Source organism: Bos grunniens, chromosome X (assembly GCF_055505025.1).
Source record: "Bos grunniens cultivar Pamir isolate PY7600 chromosome X, Bosgru_T2T1.0, whole genome shotgun sequence".
Classification (NCBI taxonomy): Eukaryota; Metazoa; Chordata; class Mammalia; order Artiodactyla; family Bovidae; genus Bos; species Bos grunniens.
In genome coordinates this window covers 71478835-71502327 of record NC_141194.1, presented here as the reverse complement: position 1 = coordinate 71502327, position 23493 = coordinate 71478835, and the positions used below count along the sequence as shown (strand labels likewise).

Below are 23493 nucleotides of genomic sequence, written 5' to 3'. Positions count from 1 at the left end.
TTTGCAGCTGGCTTTATCTGTGTCTGTCTTCACAGCCTGATTAATTGCAGAGCTGCTTTTTTCTTTTTCAGTCCTAGCTGATAGTTTGCTCTTTCAGTCCCAAATAGATTTTGATTCTTTCAACATTTGTTCTTGTAAGTCTTTTAGAAACACATGGTCAGCATACAAAAATTTGTTATTTTGTTTAAGGGCTTCTCATAGTGGCTCAGATAGTAAAGAATCTGCTTACAATGCAGGAAACCTGGGTTTGATCCCTGGATTGGGAAGATCCCCTGGAGAAGGGAATGACAACCCACTCCAGTATTCTTGCCTGGAGAATTACATGGACAGAGGAGTCTGGCAGGCTACAGTCCATGGGGTCGCAAAGAGTTGGACATGACTGAGTGAGCAACAAAGGCTTTTCTGGATGTTCTTGTTTGTTGAATCGACAATCCTTTGTTTAGCCTAGAAATATTTTCTAACACCAGCTCAATATTCCATGCCAATGTAAAATAATTTTAAAACAGATTTTTCTCCAATGTAAATAGAGAATGAGTGGAGTAGAAGAGTGGTCTAACAACTCTGATATGGCCATTTCAGAATACTCATTGGATCTTGGTAAACTTTCCAGTAAAACCCAATTTAATAGATACCAGAATCCCTGCTGATTTTTTGTTCATTGTCTTGCAGGTAGAGGGAATATTGAAGAATATAATATAGAATTTTTGATGTTGAAGTTATTTTCTGTTTCAGGATTATATTAGGTTGTATTTCCTATAATGTCATTAAATAAACAGCATTGAAATGTATGAAGACTATTGAACTAGAATCAAGAGACCTGGATTGAACCAAGGGTCTGCCATGTATTGATGTTAGGCAAGATACTTAGTTCCTTTGGGCTTTAATTTCCTCATTTACAGATTGAACAAAATGCTTGCCTTCACATCTCACAGAAATACTGTGAACTCAAATGAGATGTCTGTAGAATTACTTTATAACCTTTAAAATGTTATGCAAATATAACATGTAATTCAGATTTTGGGTCATGTGTGTGTGTTCAGTTGCTTGCTGCTGCTGCTGCTAAGTTGTTTCAGTTGTGTCCGACTCTGTGCGACCCCATAGACAGCAGCCCACCAAGTTCCTTTGTCTCTGGGATTTTCCAGGAAAGAATACTGGAGTGGGTTGCCATTTCCTTCTCCAGGCTCAGTTGCTTAGTTGTGTTCAATCCTTTGTAACCAATAGACCACAGCCTGCCAGGTTCCTCTGCCTATGGAATTTTGCAGGCAAGAATACTGGAGTGGGTTGCCATTTCTGACTCCATGGGATCTTCCTGACCCAGGAATTGAACCCCTGCACTGGCAGGTGGATTCTTTACCACTGAGCCACTGGGGAAACCCATGATATCGGGTCACAGATGTTGATTATAATGTTGAAAATAATAATAATGACTCAAAGATTAAAGATCTAGTATTCAGGTTATCATCACAAAAAGAATATCTAGCTCATGTGCAGCTGTAGTGGGGTGTTTTTTTAGTATCTAAACTTAAGTTTTAGGATTTGTTCTTTGTCTCCAAATCCAGTGCCCTTTCCGCAAAAGTCTCAGCAAAGTAAGTAATGTATATTTCCTAGTCGCCATAATAGAACCCCTTGTAAGAGCTTAGGGTTTGTGGTGGGAGGTGAAATGGGAAAGGGAGGTTTATTGTCGTTTAGTCAGTAAATTGTGTTAGACTTTTTTGTGACCCCATCACTGTAACCTGCCAGTCTCCTCTGTCCTTGGGATTTCCCAGGCAAGAATACTGGAGTGGGTTGTCATTTCCTTCTCCAGACGATCTTTGTGACCCAGGGATTGAACCTACATCTCCTGCTTGACAGGCAGATTCTTTACCACTAAGCCATTTGGTGAGCCAAAGTGAGATTAGGACCCAATTATTCTGAACTGTCCATGTCAGGAGTCAGCAAAATTTTTGGATAAAAGGGGCAGATAGTCTAATTTTTTGGCATTTGGTCTCTGTTAAAATTACTCGACTCTGTGGTAGTGTAAAAACAGCTCTAGATAATGTATAAATGAATGAGCATGGTGGTGGGCTGAATTTGGCCTACTGACTCAGTTTGCCAACCCGTTCTAAAATTTTGAATTTAGATTTTATCTTATAGGTACTGAGGAAATATTGGATACTTTTGAATGGGAAAATTATATGATTGAATTTTTTATTTTGAAAAGATAACTCAGGTGACAGAGACAGAGATTAGGGTAAATTGGAGAAGAGAGAGACTGGAGGAGGCAGGCTGGAAAATCAAAGAAGGCTGTTAGTGTAGATGTAGACAGAAGATGATGAGTGTGGGGGCAGTAGCAATAGAAATTGACATTAACAAATTGATTCAAGCTAAATTTTCGAGGTGAGATGAACAGTTTGATTGGATATGGGGCATAAAGGAGAAGAGTAAAAAAAAAATCTATCAGTAACAAAATTGAAGAGAAGGAGAATATAGAAAACTTGTGATGAAAGAATAATGAACTTGATTTGGGAACTCTCCATCTGTGGTACACCTCTAGGTAGAGGGGAAGGATGTCTATTAGGTAGAAAATGTGGTCCCAGAGCTAAGGTGAAAGATAATGTTCTAGGTAAAGATTTCACAGTAATTAGTATGTGAGTAGGTAAGATTGCAGGGACAGCATGAAAACAGAGAAGAAAGCCCAGGATAAAATTTGAATGAACTGTAAGCATTTCATCAAGAGTGAGTTGGAGTAAAGAAAAACAATATAAGAAAATAAAAAGCCAAGGTTTAGAGAGGCAGGGGAGAATCAGAAATTATATTTTGGAAGTCATAATAAGAGAATTATAAATTTGATCAATATTCCTTATAAAATTTGCTATTAAATTTATATTCTCAATGGTTTAGAAGGTTTAACACTAGAAATAATTTTTATTCAATTCAGCGTACACTTGAACACCAAATTGATACAAAACCTTTTCTAAGTGTTCAGGGCAGCACTTGCTTTCAAGGATTTGACTTTTGGGAAAGTTTAGACAGATTCTGAAGTATGATTATAGTACAAGACATTGTCTCAGTCCTTTTAGACTGCTATAACAAAATAGTATAGACAAAAGTTATTTAGAAACAACATTTATTTCTGACTATTTTGGAGTTTGAGAAGTCTAAAATTAGGCTCTAGCAGATTTAGTGTCTAATTAGGACCAGTTTTCTGGTTCATAGATACCTCACATGGAGGAAGGAGCAAGGGAACTTTCTTAGGCCTCTTTTATAAGGCTGCTAATTTTCTTCCCTGAAGGTTCCACATCAGTTGTTCAGTCACTAAGTCATGTCCGACTCTTTGTGACTCCATGAACTGCAGCACACTAGGCTTCTCTGTCCTTCACTGTCTCCTGGAGTTTGCTCAAACTCATGCCCATTGAGTTGGGGGTGCCATCCAACCATCTTATCCTCTGTCACCTCCTTCTCGTCCTGTCGTCAGTCTTTCCTAGCATCAGGCTTTTTTCCATTGAGTTGGCTCTTCACATCAGGTGGCCAAAATATTGGAATTTCAGCTTCAGCATCAGTCCTTCCAGTGAATATTTGGGATCGATTTCCTTTAGGATTGAATGGTTTGATCTCTTTGCTGTCCAAGGGACTGTCATAAAAGTTCAGTCTAAAGCAGACACAGACTAACTGATTTAAGGGAAATACAATAATGAACATTAAGGAAGAAGAGATTGAATTGATTAAGAGAAATAAGGAAAGATATTAAGGAATAAGTGATCTTTGAAATGAACTTTGAAGGATAAATTATAACTGAAAGAGGGGACCATTCCAGGTGAGAGTATATCTGCATAGGACAGAAAAAAAAGGCTCGTCTGATTTTAAATGGAAAATTTATACCTTGGAGTAGTGTGAATTATGGTTGAATATTTTGGGAAAGATGGGACTGGATTAATTAAACAAATATTTGATTGTTTTTTGCTTCCAAGGGACTGAGCTGAATCAGTACATGATACAGTAGACATTAATCTCTGTCCTTAAAGTGCTGGTAATTAATCTTAGATCAGAGATGTACACAAATAACTAATATTAGGATTACGATAAGTGAAGCTGGAGAGTTTACTTTTGGTTGAAGTGACTGAAAAATATTTCATGGAAGAGAATGGTTTTAGGTTGTGCCTCCAAGGATAAGGATCTTGACAAGCTGAAATGGCTGAAGTGTGGCATAAGACTAAGGGAATAGCATAAGCAAAGGTGCTGGGTTGGAAAACTTGGAGAAGTTTAGGTTTGAAGTTGAGGAGAAAGTTAATTTTTTTAAATCAAAAGATGTCTAGTTGTTCCAGTACCACTTATTTAAAATTATAGCTTCTTCCATTGCATTTGATTAGTACTTTTTTAAAACATCAGTTAAAAATGTTTGTCTGAATCTACTTCTTGGTCCTCTGTTCTGTTCCATTGACCTATGTATTTAACTCTTTACCAGTACTGTATTGTTTTGATTACTGTACATACAAAGTCAGCCTTAACATTGGAAAGAGTAATCCCTCCCACTTTATTATTTTTTGAGAGTGTTTTCAGCATGCTAGGGCCTTCTAGGGCCAGCCAGTGTCATTCCATAAATTTTAGGACAAGGACGTTATGTCTGTAAAAGCCTTTGGAAAGGAATTGCAGGAAGCCTTTGGAAAGGAATTGCAGTAAGAGCTTACTTAATTGCAGTAAGATCATTTTGAGGGAATTGATGTTTACTTTGTGGAGACTTCCAATTCATGAACATGGTATGTCTCTATTGAGGTCTCCGTTTTAGTGTGTCTGCCCTTTGAATGCCTTCTTGCAACACCTATCATCTTACTTGGGTTTCTCTTACCTTAGGCGTGGGGTATCTCGTCATGGCTGCTCCAGCAAAGCGCAGCTGCTGCTCCTTACCTTGGATGAGGGGTATCTCCTCATCACTGCCCTTCCTGACCTTCAGCGTCGGATAGCTCATCTAGGCCCTCCTGCACCCGCGCAGTCATGGCTCCTTGGGCGTGGAGTTGGTCCTCTTGGCCACTGCCCCGGCCTCTGGTGTGGGGTTGGCCTCCTGGCCACCGCCCCTGACCTCGGACGCGGGGTAGCTCCTCTCGGCCTCACCCCCTGACCTTGGACGAAGGGTAGCTCCTCTCAGCCGTTCCTGCGCCGTCACAGCCTGGCACTCTCGGCCACTGCCCCTGACCTCGGACGTGGGGTAACTCCTCTTGGCTGCCGCCCTTCGGGCATGGCGTCCTCCCAGCTTCTGCCCCTGACCTCGGACATGGGGTAGCTCCTCTCGGCCACGCTTAGTGCTCCAGTCTCAGCCGCCTGTGCTTAGGGCGCCAGTCGTACCCGCCTGTGCTTGATCACACTAGGACCACAGCTTTGTCTAACTCAGTGAAACTAAGCCATGCCCGTGGGGCAACCCAAGATGGGTGGGTCATGGTGGAGAGGTCTGACAGAATGTGGTCAACTGGAGAAGGGAATGGCAAACCACTTCAGTATTCTTGCCTTGAGAACCCCATGAACAGTATGAAAAGGCAAAATGATAGGATACTGAAAGAGGAACTCCCCAGGTCAGTAGGTGCCCAATATGCTACTGGAGATCAGTGGAGAAATAACTCCAGAAAGAATGAAGGGATGGAGCCAAAGCAAAAAGAATACCCAGCTGTGGATGTGACTGGTGATAGAAGCAAGGTCCGATGCTGCAAAGAGCAATATTGCATAGGAACCTGGAATGTCAGGTCCATGAATCAAGGCAAATTGGAAGTGGTCAAACAAGAGATGGCAAGAGTGAATGTCGACATTCTAGGAATCAGCGAACTAAAATGGACTGGAATGGGTGAATTTAACTCAGATGACCATTATGTCTACTACTGCGGGCAGGAATCCCTCAGAAGAAATGGAGTAGCCATCATGGTCAACAAAAGAGTCAGAAATGCAGTACTTGGATGCAATCTCAAAAACGACAGAATGATCTCTGTTCGTTTCCAAGGCAAACCATTCAATATCACAGTAATCCAAGTCTATGCCCCAACCAGTAACGCTGGAGAAGCTGAAGTTGAACGGTTCTATGAAGACCTACAAGACCTTTTAGAACTAACACCCAAAAAAGATGTCCTTTTCATTATAGGGGACTGGAATGCAAAAGTAGGAAGTCAAGAAACACCTGGAGTAACAGGCAAATTTGGCCTTGGAATACGGAATGAAGCAGGGCAAAGACTACTAGAGTTTTGCCAAGAAAATGCACTGGTCATAACAAACACCCTCTTCCAACAACACAAGAGAAGACTCTATACATGGACATCACGAGATGGTCAACACCGAAATCAGATTGATTATATTCTTTGCAGCCAAAGATGGAGAAGCTCTATACAGTGAGCAAAAACAAGACCAGGAGCTGACTGTGGCTCAGATCATGAACTCCTTATTGCCAAATTCAGACTTAAATTGAAGAAAGTAGGGAAAACCTCTAGACCATTCAGGTATGACCTAAATCAAATCCCTTATGATTATACAGTGGAAGTGAGAAATAGATTTAAGGGCCTAGATCTGATAGAGTGCCTGATGAACTATGGACTGAGGTTTGTGACATTGTACAGGTGACAGGGATCAAGGCCATCCCCATGGAAAAGAAATGCAAAAAAGCAAAATGGCTGTTTGGGGAAGTCTTACAAATAGCTGTGAAAGAAGAGAAGTGAAAAGCAAAGGAGAAAAGGAAAGATATAAACATCTGAATGCAGAGTTCCAAAGAATAGCAAGAAGAGATAAGAAAGCCTTCTTCAGCTATCATTGCAAAGAAATAGAGGAAAACAACAGAATGGGAAAGACTAGAGATCTCTTTGAGAAAATTAGACATATCAAGGAAAACTTTCATGCAAATGATGGGCTCAGTAAAGGACAGAAATGGTATGGACCTAACAGAAGCAGAAGATATTAAGAAGAGGTGGCAAGAATACACAGAAGAACTGTACAAAAAAGATCTTCACGACCCAGATAATCATGATGGTGTGATTACTGACCGAGAGCCACACATCCTGGAATGTGGAGTCAAGTGGGCCTTAGAAAGCATCACTACGAACAAAGCTAGTGGAGGTGGTGGAATTCCAGTAGGGCTATTTCAAATCCTGAAAGATGATGCTGTGAAAATGCTGCACTCAATATGCCAGCAAATTTGGAAAACTCAGCAGTGGCCACAGGACTGGAAAATGTCAGTTTTCATTCGAATCACAAAGAAAGGCAATGCCAAGAATGCTCAAACTACCACACAATTGCATTCATCTCACACGCTAATAAAATAATGCTCAAAATTCTACAAGCCAGGCTTCAGCAATACGTCAACCATGAACTTCCAGATGTTCAAGCTGGTTTTAGAAAAGGCAGAGGAACCAGAGATCAAATTGCCAACATCTGCTGGATCATCGAAAAAGCAAGAGCGTTCCAGAAAAACATCTATTTCTGCTTTATTGACTATGCCAAAGCCTTTGTGTGGATCACAATAAACTGGAAAATTCTGAAAGAGATGGGAATACCAGACCACCTGATCTGCCTCTTGAGAAATCTGTATGCAGGTCAGGAAGCAACAGTTAGAACTGGACATGGAAAAACAGACTGGTTCCAAATAGGAACAGGAGTATGTCAAGGCTGTATATTGTCCCCCTGCTTATTTAACTTATATGCAAAATATATTATGAGAAACGCTGGGCTGGAAGAAGCACAAGCTGGAATCAAGATTGCTGGGAGAAATATCAATAACCTCAGATATGCAGATGACACCACCCTTATGGCAGAAAGTGAAGAGGAACTAAAAAGACTCTTGATGAAAGTGAAAGAGGAGAGTGAAAAAGTTGGCTTAAAGCTCAACATTCAGAAAACGAAGATCATGGCATCTGGTCCCATCACCTCATGGGAAATAGATGGGGAAACAGTGGAAACAGTGTCAGACTTTATTTTTCTGCGCTCCAAAATCACTGCAGATGGTGACTGCAGCTATGAAATTAAAAGACGCTTACTCCTTGGAAGGAAAGTTATGACCAACCTAGATAGCATATTCAAAACAGAGACATTACTTTGCCAACAAAGGTTCATCTAGTCAAGGCTATGGTTTTTCCAGTGGTCATGTATGGATGTGAGAGTTGGACTGTGAAGAAAGCTGAGTGCCAAAGAATTGATGCTTTTGAACTGTGGTGTTGGAGCAGACTCTTGAGAGTCCCTTGGATTGCAAGGAGATCCAACCAGTCCATTCTGAAGGAGATCAGCCCTGGGATTTCTTTGGAAGGAATGATGCTAAAGCTGAAACTCCAGTACTTTGGCCACCTCATGCGAAGATTTCACTCTTTGGAAAAAACTCTGATGCTGGGAGGGATTGGAGGCAGGAGGAGAAGGCGACAATAGAGGATGAGATGGCTGTATGGCATCACTGACTCGATGGACATGAGTCTGGGTGAACTCCGGGAGTTGGTGATGGACAGGGAGGCCTGGTGTGCTACAATTCATGGGGTCGAAAAAAGTCGAACACGACTGAACGACTGAAGTGAACTGATTGAGTTCTCCTTTGCTTTCTCTCATCAGGATTTTATACTTACAGCATACAGATATTGTACATGTTAAGTATATATCTAAGTATTTTTTCAATGATCAAAAATAGTATTGTTTTTTTAATTTGGTTTCTGCATATTCATTATTAGTGTGTAGAAATGAATTTGATTTGTGTATGTGTATCTTCTTTCCTACAACCTTGCTGAGTCCACCTATTTCTAGGAGTTTTCAATCTCTTCTTAAACATATTCTATCTTGCTTTCTTATACTATAGTTTTGGGATTGGGTGATTTGACAGATATTATTATGTTCTTTTCTCTGCATATAAGTTAAATAAGCAGGGGGACAATATACAGCCTTGACATACTCCTGTTCCTATTTGGAACCAGTCTGTTGTTCCATGTCCAGTTCTAACTGTTGCTTCCTCATCTGCATAGAAATTTCTCAAGAGGCAGATCAGGTGGTCTGGTATTCCCATCTCTTTCAGAATTTTCCAGTTTATTGTGATCCACACAGTCAAAGGATTTGGCATAGTCAATAAAGCAGAAATAGATGTTTTTCTGGAACTCTCTTACTTTTTTGATGATCCAGTGGATGTTGGCAATTTGATCTCTGATTCCTCAGCCTTTCCTAAAACCAGCTTGAACATACGGAAGTTCACGGTTGACGTATTGCTGAAGCCTGGCTTGGAGAATTTTGAGCGTTACTTTACTAGTGTGTGAGATGAGTGCAATTGTGTGGTAGTTTGATCATTTTTTGGTATTGCCTTTCTTTGTGATTCGAATGAAAACTGACATTTTCCAGTCCTGTGGCCACTGCTGAGTTTTCCAAATTTGCTGGCATATTGAGTGCAGCATTTTCACAGCATCATCTTTCAGGATTTGAAATAGCTCAACTGGAATTCCATCACCTCCACTAGCTTTGTTCATAGTGATGCTTTCTAAGGCCCACTTGACTTCACATTCCAGGATGTCTGGCTCTAGGTGAGTGATCACACCATCGTCATTATCTTTGTTGTGAAGATCTTTTTTGTACAGTTCTTCTGTGTATTCTTGCCACCTCTTCTTAATATCTTCTCCTTCTGTTAGGTCCATACCATTTCTGTCCTTTATCAAGCCCCTAGTCAAGGCTATGGTTTTTCCAGTGGTCATGTATGGATGTGAGAGTTGGACTGTGAGGAAGGCTGAGCGCTGAAGTATTGATGCTTTTGAACTGTGGTGTTGGAGAAGAGTCTTTAGAGTCCCTTGGACTGCAAGGAGATCCAACCAGTCCATTCTGAAGGGGATAAGCCTTGGGATTTCTTTGGACGGAATGATGCTAAAGCTGAAACTCCAGTACTTTGGCCACCTCATGCGAAGAGTTAACTCATTGTAAAAGACTCTGATGCTGGAAAGGATTGGGGGCAGGAGGAGAATGAGACGACAGAGGATGAGATGGCTGGATGGCATCACTCACTCGATGGACGTGAGTCTGGGTGAACTCCGGGAGTTGGTGCTGGACAGGGAGGCCTGGTGTGCTGCGATTCATGGCGTCGCAAAGTGTTGAACATGACTGAGCGACTCAACTGAAATGATTATGTTCTGAGTTGGTTTGGGCTAGAAGTTAAGGTTTGTGGTGAAACCTATTATAGTCATTTTAGCATAGTTTACGTATTGGGTCAAATGCTAATTTAAAAAATTTTTTTCTTTTGTTCAGAAGACCTATTATAGAATATTGGTTAAGAAATCAGCCTCTGAGGTCAGAGTGAATCTTGTCTGTATTGCTTACTAGCTTGGGACCTGGGGGAAGTTGTTAAACCCCTTTATGACTCAGCTTCCGTGTCTTAAAAAGGTGGATATTAATAGTAATTATGGGGTTATATAAGTTAAACGTATAATGTCGATGTGCTACAAAATTGGCTTCAGTTATTTTTTAAGGTAGTTGGTATTATGTTTATAGATTTTATAGGTAGGGAAGAAGAAAGGTCATTTGTTCTTTTCTCAATACTGTGTTACCATTTTACTTCATCATTCTGCCAAAAAAGGGGGAATTAGCAGAACCCATTCTGCCATACCTGTTGAGGTACATGCCTGGCTCTTTGATTTTTCCCATAGGATTACTGATGTATATATCCTTACCCCTGCACTCCTTGCCCGTCAGACACATGTCCTCATTGTTTACCATTTTGTATTGAATAGTGACTTGGTACCCAAAAAAACAAGGAGACGAGTTCACTGCTTTGATCATCAATATCTTTTATGTGGTGGGAGATAAGTATTGCTGATATGTTTAAACATAAAGCACTAACTGAAGAGGCAGGTATCATATAAGAAGAAAGATGTTGGACCCAAGATCAAGTATCCTCCTTCTCTGTTTATTATCACCTGTATGACTTTGGAAAACTTGCTTCACCAGCCTGAATCACAGTTTATTTATATGTAAAATGAGTGGTTGGACTAAAAATTAATCTATAAAGTCCTTTCAAGCTCTGGCAAAATTCTATAATGTACACTAGTTCAAAGAGAGAAAGGTAGAGCATGGTTGCTTGTAGATTACTTTCTAGGCCCTCAGAAATGGTGATTAGCCTCTCAGAATCTTCACTAGTGTTGGTTTGCATTTTTCCTTTTTATTTTTGACAGATAAATATTGTATACATTTAAGTTGTGCAACGTGGTGTTTTGATATATGTCTGTCATGTGAAATGATTACCACATTTGTGTGTGTGATGAGAACACTTAAGATCCACTTTCTTACCAAATTTCAAGTATACACTAGATTATTATTGTTAATTATTGTCACTAAGCTATATATTAGCTATGTATTAGATCTCCAGAATTTTTTTCATCTTAAACCTGAATGTTTGTACTCCTTGAATAGTATCTCCTTTTCTGTCTCCCCCAAGTCTCTGGAAGCTAGCATTCTACTTTATTGTTAGTATGAATTCAATATTTTTAAAAAAGATTCTATGTATGAGTGAACTCATGTAATATTTATCTTTTTCTGGCTTATTTCATTTAGCATAATGTCCACCAGATTCATCCATGTTGTCATAGATGGCAGGTTTGCATTTTCTCATTGCAAAAGGCAGCTGTTTTCCCTCTCTCCTGCATTTCCTATATCGAGAATTAAAGAGCACAAAGGTCAGTTACTTTTTAAATGTAAATCTCAATGAAAAATTTCATAAGACAGAAAATGATTACAAATATTAAATTTCTAATTGTACTTGTGGGCAAATGTTTCTTCATGTGGTTGAATCAGATGCTTATTTGAGCCTATGCTTTTTACAAAATGGACATTTTTAAGGCACATTTTAAAAATTGAAGTAATTTGTTGCACATAAAGTGTAAATTTAAGGATTGCAACATGTTGATTTGATACATTTACATATTGTAATATGATGTGCATTGTAATGATAGTTAACGCCTCTAGCACATTACATAATTATGATTTTATGTTAGCGATTGGGATAGTTAAGTTCTAGTCTTTTAGCAAATTTGATGATTATAAATTAATTCTGTTGTCCATATTCACTGTACTGTGCATTATGCTGCCCCTAGGACTTATTTACTACTTATTAGAAGTTTATACCCTTAAATATCTGTCTATCCCCCTAGTCCCCAGCCCCTGATAACCACTATTTTACTCTCTTTATGAATTTGGTTTTTTTTAGATTCCACTTATAAGTGATATTATATAGTACTTATCTTTCTCTGTCTGAGTTATCACACTTTTATTAAAGTCTTCAAGGTCTATACATGTTGTCACAAATGGCAAGATGTCCTTCTTTATCATGGCTGAATAATATTCCATTGTGTATATATTTATATACCATAACTTCTTTATCCATTTGTCTGTTGATAGGTAGGTACATAGATTGTTTCCATATTATGGCTATTGTGAGTAATAACACAGTAAACATGGGAGTGAATCTCTTCAGTGTCCTGTTTTCATTTCTTTTGAGTATATAATGAGAAGTGGAACTGCTGGATCATATTGTAGTTCTTGTTTTTTGACTGCACCGTGCAGCATGCAGAATCTTAGTTCCCGGACCAGGAGTTGAACTTGTGCCCCTGCAGTGGAAGCGCAGAGTTGTAATCCCTGGACTGCTAGGGAATTCCCTGGTAGTTGTATTTTTAATTTATTGAGAAACCTACATATTGTTTTCCATAGTGACTGAACCAATTTACTTCTCGCCAACAGTGTACAAGGGTTCCCTTTTCTCCTCATCCTTGCCAATTCATGTTACCTCTTGTCTTCTTGATGATAGCCTTTCTAACAGGTGTGAGGTGATATCTCATTGTGGTTTTGCTTTGCATTTCCCTGGTGATTAACGATGTTGAACTTCCTTTCATTTACCTGGTTCACATTTGGGTGTCTTTTTTGGTTTTAGTTCCTCTGCCTTTTTTTTTTTTTTTTTCTCTGCCCACTTTTTAATAATATTTTTTTTTGTTATTGAGTTTGAGTTCTTTATATATATTGGATATTAACCCCTTATCAGATATATGGCTTGCAAAAAATGTTTTCCATTCTGTAGTTTGTCTTTTCATCTTGTCAGTTACTTTGCTGAGCAGGAGCTTTTAAGTTTGAAGTACTAGCTGTTTTTTTTTTGTTGTTGTTGTTTTTGTTTTTGTTGTTTATACTTTTGGTGTCACATCTGAATAATCATTGCCACAACCAATATCAAGGAGCTTCTTCCCTATATTTTCTTTTTAGAAGTTTTATGGTATCACATTTTTGATACATTTTGAGTTAATTTTTGTGAGTGATGCAAGATAGGGATCTGGTTTCATTTTTTGTTGTTGTTGTTCGCCTGTGTTTATCCAGTTTTCTCAGCACCATTTGTTGAAGAAACTGTCCTTTCCCCATTGAGTGTCCTTGGTTCCAATGACTTTGTTTTTGAACATCAGTTAACTTTAAATGTGAGAGAATTAATTCTAAGGTAGGTTGATAAGAAGTTCTGAGTCTCCAAGGAGGAGAAAGTGGAATGGGGCTCTCAAGGAGGAGAAAAGGACATACTTTTTATTTCTACATTGCTTTGTCTTAGTCACATAAGACATTTTTTTCTTAAACTCTTGAGTTGTTATGGCAACAATTTTTAAGACTAACTTTTTTTAAGCCAAGAGCTAATGATTATACAAGGAAACAATACATTTTTCTCAAGGGTATGTTTTTCCTTAAGCTCTGTATTACTGATTATATAACAACAGTATATCTTGCTAAAGGACATGTTTCTCCTTAACAAGAACCTTCTGACTAATCTTATTTTCTTTTTTTTTAATATAAATTTATTTTAATTGGAGGCTAATTACTTTATAATATTGTATTGGTTTTGCCATACATCAACATGAATCCACCATGTATGTACACATGTTCCCCATACTGAACCCCCCTCCCACCTCCCTCCCCATACCATCCCTCTGGGTCATTCCAGTGCACCAGCCCCGAGCATCCTGTATCATGCATCGAACCTGGACTGGTGATTCGTTTCATATATGATATTATACATGTTTCAATGCCATTCTCCCAAATCATCCCATCCTCGCCCTCTCCCACAGACTCCAAAACACTGTTTTATACATCTGTGTCTCTTTTGCTGTCTCGCATACAGGGTTATCGTTACCATCTTTCTAAATTCCATATATACGCATTAGTATACTGTATTGGTGTTTTTCTTTCGGGCTTCCCTGGTGGCTTAGAGGTTAAAGCATCCGCCTGGATTACAGGAGACCTGGGTTTGATCCCTGGGTCGGGAAGATCCCCTGGAGAAGGAAAATGGCAACCCACTGCAGTACTCTTGCCTGGAGAATCCCATGGAGGGAGAACCCTGGTAGGCTACAGTCCATGGGGTCACAAGGACTTGGACACAACTGAACGACTACACTTTAACTTTTTTTTCTTTCACTTTCTGGCTTACTTCACTGTATAATAGGCTCCAGTTTCATCCATCTCATTAGAACTGATTCAAATGTATTCTTTTTAATGGCTGAGTAATACTCCATTGTGTATATGTACCACAGCTTTCTTATCCATTTGTCTGCTGATGGACATCTAGGTTGCTTCCATGTCCTGGCTATTATAAACAGTGCTGCAATGAACATTGGGGTACATGTGTCTCTTTCAATTCTGGTTTCCTCAGTGTGTATGCCCAGCAGTGGGATTGCTGGGTCATTAGGCAGTTCTATTTCCAGTTTTTTAAGGAATCTCCACACTGTTCTCCATAGTGGCTGTACTAGTTTGCATTCCCACCAACAGTGTAAGAGGGTTCCCTTTTCTCCACACCCTCTCCAGCATTTATTGCTTGTAGACTTTTGGATCGCAGCCATTCTGACTTGCATGAAATGGTACCTCCCTGTGGTTTTGATTTCCATTTCTCTGATAATGAGTGATGTTGAGCATCTTTTCATGTGTTTGTTAGCCATCTGTATGTCTTCTTTGGAGAAATGTCTGTTTAGTTCTTTGGCCTGTTTTTTGACTGGGTCATTTGTTTTTCTGGAATTGAGCTGCAGGAGTTGCTTGTATATTTTTGAGATTGGTTGTTTGTCAGTTGCTTCATTTGCTATTATTTTCTCCCATTCTGTAGGCTGTCTTTTCACCTTGCTTAGAGTTTCCTTTATTGTCCAGAAGCTTTTAAGTTTAATTCAGTCCCATTTGTTTATTTTTGCTTTTATTTCCAATATTCTGGGAGGTGGGTCATAGAGGATCCTGCTGTGGTGTATGTTGGAGAGTGTTTTGCCTATGTTCTCCTCTAGGAGTTTTATAGTTTCTGGTCTTAGGTTTAGATCTTTAATCCATTTTTAGTTTATTTTTGTGTTTGGTGTTAGAAAGTGTTCTAGTTTCATTCTTTTACAAGTGGTTGACCAGTTTTCCCAGCACCACTTACTAAAGAGATTGTCTTTTCTCCATTGTATATTCTTGCCTCCTTTGTCAAAGATAAGGTGTCCATAGGTACATGGGTTTATCTCTGGTCTTTCTCTTTTGTTCCACTGATCTATATTTCTGTTTTGTGCCAGTACCATACTGTCTTAATGACTGTGGCTTTGTAGTAGAGCCTGAAGTCAGGCAAGTTGATTCCTCCAGTTCCATTCTTCTTTCTCAAGATTGCTTTGGCTAGTCGAGGTTTTTTGTATTTCCATACAAATTGTGAAATTATTTGTTCTAGCTCTGTGAAAAATACCATTGGTAGTTTGATACGGATTGCACTGAATCTATAGATTGCTTTGGGTAGTATACTCTTTTTCACTATATTGATTCTTCCGATCCAGGAACACAGTATATTTCTCCATCTATTAGTGTCCTCTCTGATTTCTTTCACCAGTGTTTTATACTTTTCTATATATAAGTCTTTAGTTTCTTTAGGTAGATATATTCCTAAGTATTTTATTCTTTTCATTGCAGTGGTGAATGGAATTGTTTCCTTAATTCTCTTTCTATTTTCTCACTATTAGTGTATAGGAATGCAAGGGATTTCTGTGTGTTGATTTTATATCCTGCAACTTTACTATATTCATTGATTAGCTCTAGTAATTTTCAGGTGGAGTCTTTAGGGTTTTCTATGTAGAGGATCATGTCATCTGCAAACAGTGAGAGTTTTACTTCTTCTTTTCCAGTTTGGATTCCTTTTATTTCTTTATCTGTTCTGATTGCTGTGGCCAAAACTTCCAAAACTATGTTGAATAGTAGTGGTGAAAGTGGGCACCCTTATCTTGTTCCTGACGTTAGGGGAAATGCTTTCAATTTTTCCCCATTGAGGATAATGTTTGCTGTGGGTTTGTCATATATAGCTTTTATTATGTTGAGGTACGTTCCTTCTATTCCTGCTTTCTGCTTTTATCATAAGTGGATGTTGAAGTTTGTTAAAGGCTTTCTCTGCATCTATTGAGATAATCATATGGCTTTTATTTTTCAATCTGTTAATGTTGTGTATTACATTGATTGGTTTGCAGATATTTAAGAATCCTTGCATCCCTGGGATAAAGCCCACTTGGTCATGGTTTATGATCTTTTTAATTTGTTGTTGGATTCTGATTGTTAGAATTTTGTTAAGGATTTTTGCATCTATGGTATTAGGGTGATGGTGGCCTCATAGAATGAGTTTGGAAGTTTACCTTCCTCTGCAATTTTCTGGGAGAATTTGAGTGGGATAGGTGTTAGCTCCTCTCTAAATTTTTGGTCGAATTCAGCTGTGAAGCTGTCTGTCCCTGGGCTTTTGTTTGCTGGAAGATTTCTGATTACAGTTTCAATTTTTGTGCTTGTGATGGGTCTGTTAAAATTTTCTATTTCTTCCTGGTCCAGTTTTGACAAGTTGTACTTTTCTAAGAATTTGTCCATTTCTTCCAAATTTTCCATTTTATTGGCATATAATTGCTGATAGTAGTCTCTTATGATCTTTTGTATTTCTCTATTGTCTGTTGTGATCTCTCCATTTTCATTTCTAATTTTATTGATTTGATTTTTCTCCTTTTGTTTCTTGAGTCTGGCTAATGGTTTGTCAATTTTATTTATCCTCTCAAAGAACCAACTTTTGGCTTTGTTGATTTTTGCTATGATTTCTTTTGTTTCTTTTGCATTTATTCATGCCGTAATTCTTAAGACTTGTTTCCTTCTACTAACCCTGGGGTTCTTCACTTCTAATTGCTTTAGGTGTAGTGTTTGGTTACTTATTTGACGTTTTTCTTGTTTCTTGAGGTATGCCTGTATTGCTATGAACCTTCCCCTTAGCACTGCTTTTACAGTGTCTCACAGGTTTTGGGTTGTTATGTTTTCATTTTCAATCATTTCTATGCATATTTTGATTTCTTTTTTGATTTCTTCTGTGATTTGTTGGTCATTCAGCAGCATGTTGTTCAGCCTCCATATATTGGAATTTTTAATAGTTTTTCTCCTGTAATTGAGATCTAATCTTACTGCATCATGGTCAGAAAAGATGCTTGGAATGATTTCAGTTTTTTTTTTTTTTTAATTTACCAAGGCTAGATTTATGGCCCAGGATGTGATCTATCCTGGAAAAGGTTCCATGTGCGCTTGAGAAAAAGGTGAAATTCATTGTTTTGGGGTGAAATGTCCTATAGATATCAATTAGGTCTAACTAGTCTGTTGTATCATTTAAAGTTTGTGTTTCCTTGTTAATTTTCTGTTTAGTTGATCTATCCATAGATGTGAGTGGGGTATTAAAATCTCCCACTATTATTGTGTTATTGTTAATTTCCCCTTGCATACTTGTTAGCATTTGTCTTATGCATTGTGGTGGTCCTATGTTGGGTGCATATATATTTATAATTGTTATCTCTTCTTCTTGGATTGATCCTTTGATCATTATGTAGTGTCCTTCTTTGTCTCTTTTCACAGCCTGTGTTTTAAAGTCTATTTTATCTGATATGAGCATTGCTACTCCTGCTTTCTTTTGGTCTCTATTTGCGTGGAATAACTTTTTCCATCCCTTCACTTTCAGTCTGTATGTGTCCCTTGTTTTGAGGTGGGTCTCTTGTAGACAACATATATAGGGGTCTTGTTTTTGTATCCAATCAGCCTGTGTTTGTCTTTTGGTTGGGGCATTCAACCCATTTACTTTTAAGGTAATTATTGATGAGTATGATCCCATTGCCATTTACTTTGTTGTTTTGGGTTCAAATTTATACACCCTTTTTGTGTCTCCTGTCTAGAGAAGATCCTTTAGCATTTGTTGGAGAGCTGGTTTGGTGGTGCTGAATTCTCTCAGCTTTTGCTGGTCTGGAAAGCTTTTGATTTCTCCTTCATATTTGAATGAGATCCTTACTGGGTACAGTAATCTGGGCTGTAGGTTATTTTCTTTCATCACTTTAAGTATGTCCTGCCATTCCCTCCTGGCCTGAAGAGTTTCTATTGAAAGATCAGCTGTTATCCTTATGGGAATCCCCTTGTGTGTTGTTTGTTGTTTTTCCCTTGCTGCTTTTAATATTTGTTCTTTGTGTTTGATCTTTTTTAATTTGATTAATATGTGTCTTGGGTGTTTCACCTTGGGTTTATCCTGTTTGAGACTCTCTGGGTTTCTTGGACTTGGGTGATCATTCCTTCCCCATTTTAGGGAAGTTTTCAACTATTCTCTCCTCAAGTATTTTCTCATTGCCTTTCTTTTTTTCTTCTTCTGGGACTCTTATGATTCGAATGTTGGGGCGTTTAACATTGTCCCAGAGGTCTCTGAGATTGTCTTCATTTCTTTTTATTCGGTTTTCTTTTTTCCTGTCTGATTCATTTATTTCTACCATTCTATGTTCTACCTCACTAATCCTATCTTCTGCCTCTGTTATTCTACTATTTGTTGCCTCCAGAGTGTTTTGGATCTCATTCATTGCATTATTCATTACATATTGACTCTTTTTTATTTCTTCTAGGTCTTTGTTAAACCTTTCTTGCATCTTCTCAATCCTTGTCTCCAGGCTATTTATCTGTGATTCCATTTTGTTTTCAAGATTTTGGATCATTTTCACTATCATTATTCGGAATTCTTTATCAGGTAGATTCCCTATCTCTTCCTCTTTTGTTTGGTTTGGTGGGCATTTATCCTGTTCCTTTACCTGCTGAGTATTCCTCTGTCTCTTCATCTTGTTTATATTGCTGTGTTTGGGGTGGTCTTTCTGTATTCTGGCAGTTTGTGGAGTTCCCTTCATTGTGGAGTTTCCTCACTGTCGGTGGGGTTGTACTGGTGGCTTGTCAAGGTTTCTTGCTTAGGGAAGCTTGTGTTGGTGTTCTGGTGGGTGGAGCTGGATTTCTTCTCTCTGGAGTGCAATGAAGTGTCCAGTAATGAGTTATGAAATGTCATTGGTTTTGGAGTGACTTTGGGCAGCCTTTATATTGAAGCTCAGGGCTGTGTTCCTGTGTTGCTGGAGAATTTGTGTGGTATATCTTGTTCTGGAACTTGTCGGCCCTTGGGTGGTGCTTGGTTTCAGTGTAGGTATGGAGGCGTTTGATGAGCTTCTGTTGATTAATGTTCCCTGGAGTCAGGAGTTCTCTGGTGTTCTCAGGATTAGGACTTAAGCCTCCTGCTTCTGGTTTTCAGTCTTATTTTTACAGTAGGCTCAAGACTTCTCCATCTATATAGCACTGATGATAAAACATCCAGGTTAATGATGAAAGGTTTCTCCATAGTGAGGGATACCTGGAGAGGTTCACAGAGTTACATGGAGAAGATATGAGGGAGGAGGGAGTTAGAGGTGACCCGAATGAGAAGAGGTGGAATCAAAAGAGGAGAGAGCAAGCTAGCCAGTAATCTCTTCCTTATGTGCACTCCACAGTCTGGACCACTTAGAGATGTTCATGGAGGTATACAGAGAAGAGAAGAGGGAGGAAGGATACAGAGGTGGCCAGGAGGATAAAGGATGGAATCCAAAGGAGAGAGACAGATCCAGCCAGTAATCAGTTCCCTAAGTGTTCTCCACCATCCAGAACACACAAAGAGATTCACAGAGTTGGATAGAGAAGAGAAGGGGGAGGGAGGAGATAGAGGCGACCTGGTGTAGACAAAGGAGAGTCCAAAGGGGGAGAGAGCAGTTCAGCCAGTAATCTTGCTCCCACGTAAAAATGGGTACTGAAGATTGGGTTTTTAATGGTACAAAATTGATAACAAAAGCCAAAAAGCAAAGATTAAAAATCTAAAGTAGAATTTGGATTTTCAAAAATACAATATTAAAGAAAAAGTCACAAAAATTATTATATATATATATATATATATATATATATAAAGTTTGATTTAAAAACTAGGGTATCTTTTTTTTTGCAAAGTAACTGTAGGTTATGAAAATGAAAAATAAAGGAGTAATAGAGGACTTAAAAATTTTTAAAAATTGAAAAAAAAGAAAGTAAAAACAGTAAAAATATATCTAGGACTTTCTCTGGTGTTGTTGTGGGCATTGTGGAGTCAGTTCATTTTCGGATAATTCCTTGTTAAGCTTATATTTCTCAAGATCTATAGGCCCCTTCCTATGTAGTCAGTAATAACAAAGAGTTTTAATCTATTACACCTGTCACTTCCAAGGTGGTTCCCTCTGTTTTAGCTTCTTCTGTTTGCTGGTCTCTTCCATTCTAAAGGAGATCAGCCCTGGGTGTTCTTTGGAAAGAATGATGCTAAAGCTGAAACTCCAGTACTTTGGCCACCTCATGCGAAGAGTTGACTCATTGGAAAAGACTCTGATGCTGGGAGAGATTGGGGGCAGGAGGAAAAGGGGACGACAGAGGATGAGATTGCTGGACGGCGTCACTGACTTGACGGACGTGAGTCTGAGTGAACTCCGGGAATTGGTGATGGACAGGGAGGACTGGCGTGCTGCAATTCATGGGGTCACAAAAAGTCGGACACAACTGAGCGACTGAACTGAACTCAGTGTCTAATATCTGCCCTGCCACAAGGGGGCAGTGGTGGACACTTTTTTAGCCTCACTTGTTCAGTTGTGCTGTGGTGAGGGAGGGATCCTGCAAACAAATAACACTGGCACGTGCTGGCAGTATCTCGGCCACATTGGGTTTGACCCCGCTCATGGTGTGTGTGCTTTCCCTGTCTACACTGCTTAGGCTCTTGGTTGCTCTGTCAGGAACTGTCTGAGACCGGCCCTGTGTTGTATGCATTTTCCAGGTCTAAGCTGCTCAGGTTCAGGTACTTGGGTAGTCCTCAGAGGCGCAGACTTGGTTGATCCTGCATTTTGTGCCCTTCCCAGGTCTGAGCAGTTCAGGTGATGAGGTGTTGGCGAGCGCGGTTCCTGCGACTTATCGCCTCACCTGTCCCTGCCGCTGTTTTCTTGGTGTACAACCGGCGCACCTTCTCAGGCGGTTATTGACCATCCAGAATCCCAGGAAGTCTTAGTTAGCAGGGAAGCCTGCTTGCAGTTTGGTAAATAATGCCTCTCTGGGGCCACAGTTGCCCCCTTCCAGCTCTGGCTGCCTGTCACCAGAGGGGGATGGTCTGCAGCCAGCTAGCTCTGCTCAGTCCTTTGTTCTGTGAGCAGGCCTGGTGGTGTCTTAGGTTAGGGCTTTTCCCGTGGTAATTATCCCACAGTCTGATTTGCTAGCCGAAGTTAGTTCCCTCAGATTGCCCTCGGGGCATTTGGGCCCAGTCCTTACTATAAGCGATGCAGCCCGAGCCTCCCTGCCCAGCCCCCGCTTGCTAGTGGAGGATGCAGGCATCTGTGCTGCTTGTCCACTGGAGGTGTTACCCTTGGGCATGTAATCTCGTGGGTTTTAATTATTTATTTATTTTTCCTCCCAGTTATGTTGTCCTCTGTGGTTCTAAGGCTCGCCACAGCCTTGGCAGTCAGAGTGTTTCCTGGTGTTTGGAAACTTCTCTCTTTTTGAGACTCCCTTCCCGGATGGAGCTCCGTCCCTACCTCTTTTGTCTCTCTTTTTGTCTTTTCTATTTTTTCCTACCTCCATTTGAAGACAATGGGCTGCTTTTCTGGGTGCCTGATGTTCTCTGCCAGCATTCAGAAGTTGTTTTGTGGAATTTACTCAGGGTTCAAATGTTCTTTTGATGAATTTGTGGGGGAGAAAATGGTCTCCGTGTCCTATTCCTCTGCGATCTTAGGACTGCCTCTCTAATCTTATTTTCTTAAGAAATGTTTTGGGACTGGGTCTGGTAAGACCTTTCTATTGTTAGTTATAACCTTGTTCACTCAAGATCTATGTTGTGGGAGTGGGTCTGGTAAAAGTATATAAGGCCTTGATAAGACTAGCAAGTGGGGCACTCTCCATCCTTCTGATGTCTATGTCAGAAGCTTTCTCTGTGCTTTTTCACTGCAATAAAAATTCTGCCACACGAAAGCTCTGCGTAATCAAGCCTGGTCCCTGATCCCAAAGCTAAATCTTCTTTGGAGGTCATAAATCCAACATCATTCTCCATAAGCTATCACATAGAGACTTATTTCTGGATTCTCAGTATGTTCCATTTGTATGTGGGTGTGTGTTTATACCAGTGCTATACTGTTTTACTATATCTTAGTAGTATAGTTTGAAATCAGAAAGTGTGGTGCATCTGGCTTTGTTCTTTCTCAGGCTTGCTTTGGTTATTCTTGTGTTTTTGTGGTTCCTGTACAAATTTTAGGATTGTCTTTTCTATATCTTTGAACTATGCCATTAGTGGTTACATTGAATCTATAGGTAGCTTTTGGTGGCATGGACACTTTAACAATCTTTCCATCCATGAACATGGGATTTCTTTCCATTTGTTCTTCAATTTTTTTCAAAGAAGTCTTATGGTATTTTTTTTTTTTTTTGCATAGATCTTTTACATTATTGGTTAAATTTATTCCTATTTTGTTGGTTTTGATGCTGTTGTGAATGGAATAAGCTTGTTTACAGATGTTTCATTAATTTTTGTGTTTAGAAGTGAAACTTTTATCTTTATGTTGATTTTGCATCCTGAAACTTTACTGAATGTGTTGATTTATTCTAACATGTATAAAATCATATCATCTCAAAAAAAAAGAAAAATCCTATTATCTGCTAATAACAACTGTTATACTTCTTTCTTTCCCATTTGGATGTCTTTTATTTCTTTTTCTTAGGTAATTACTCTGTCTAGGACTTCAGTACTAACCTGAATAAAAGTAGTGAGAGTAGGCATCCTTGTCTTGCTCCTAGTCTTAGCGGGAAAAATTTTTGATATTTTCCATTGAATATGATGTTAACTGTGGATTTGTTGCATATGGCTTTTATTATGTTGGCATGCTGTTTCTATATCCAATGTATTGAAAATTTTTACCATGAAAGGATGTTGGATTTTTCAAATGCTTTTTCTTCATCTTTTGAGATGATTATGTGATATTTATATTTCATTCTATTATTGTTTTACATTATATTTATTGATTTGCATATGCTGGACCATCCTTGTATCCTAGGGATAAATTCCACTTGATCTATTAATGTTTTCTTGAATTAGGTTTGCTGATATTTTGTTGAGAATTTTTTGCATCTGTGTTCATTAAGATATCCATCTTCAGTTTTCCTATAATGTCATTATCTGACTGTAGTATCAGAGTAATCCTGGCCTTG

General features: G+C 39.1%; 1 protein-coding gene across 8 annotated transcripts in view; it reads left to right on the top strand.

Annotated features, from left to right (window-relative positions):
• The window catches only part of BRWD3 (bromodomain and WD repeat domain containing 3), a 156926-nt gene that overhangs the window by 27641 nt on the left and 105792 nt on the right, over positions 1 to 23493 (top strand). For 2 of the 8 annotated variants that reach the window (XM_086389873.1, XM_086389872.1), the window contains exon 7: positions 11500 to 11621. The exons of the other annotated variants lie outside the window; for them this stretch is intronic. In XM_086389873.1, the coding sequence (XP_086245999.1) occupies positions 11504 to 11621 (118 nt within the window). In that variant the 5' untranslated portion in view covers positions 11500 to 11503. The remainder of the gene's footprint in view (positions 1 to 11499; positions 11622 to 23493) is intronic. 8 annotated transcript variants of the gene reach the window in all.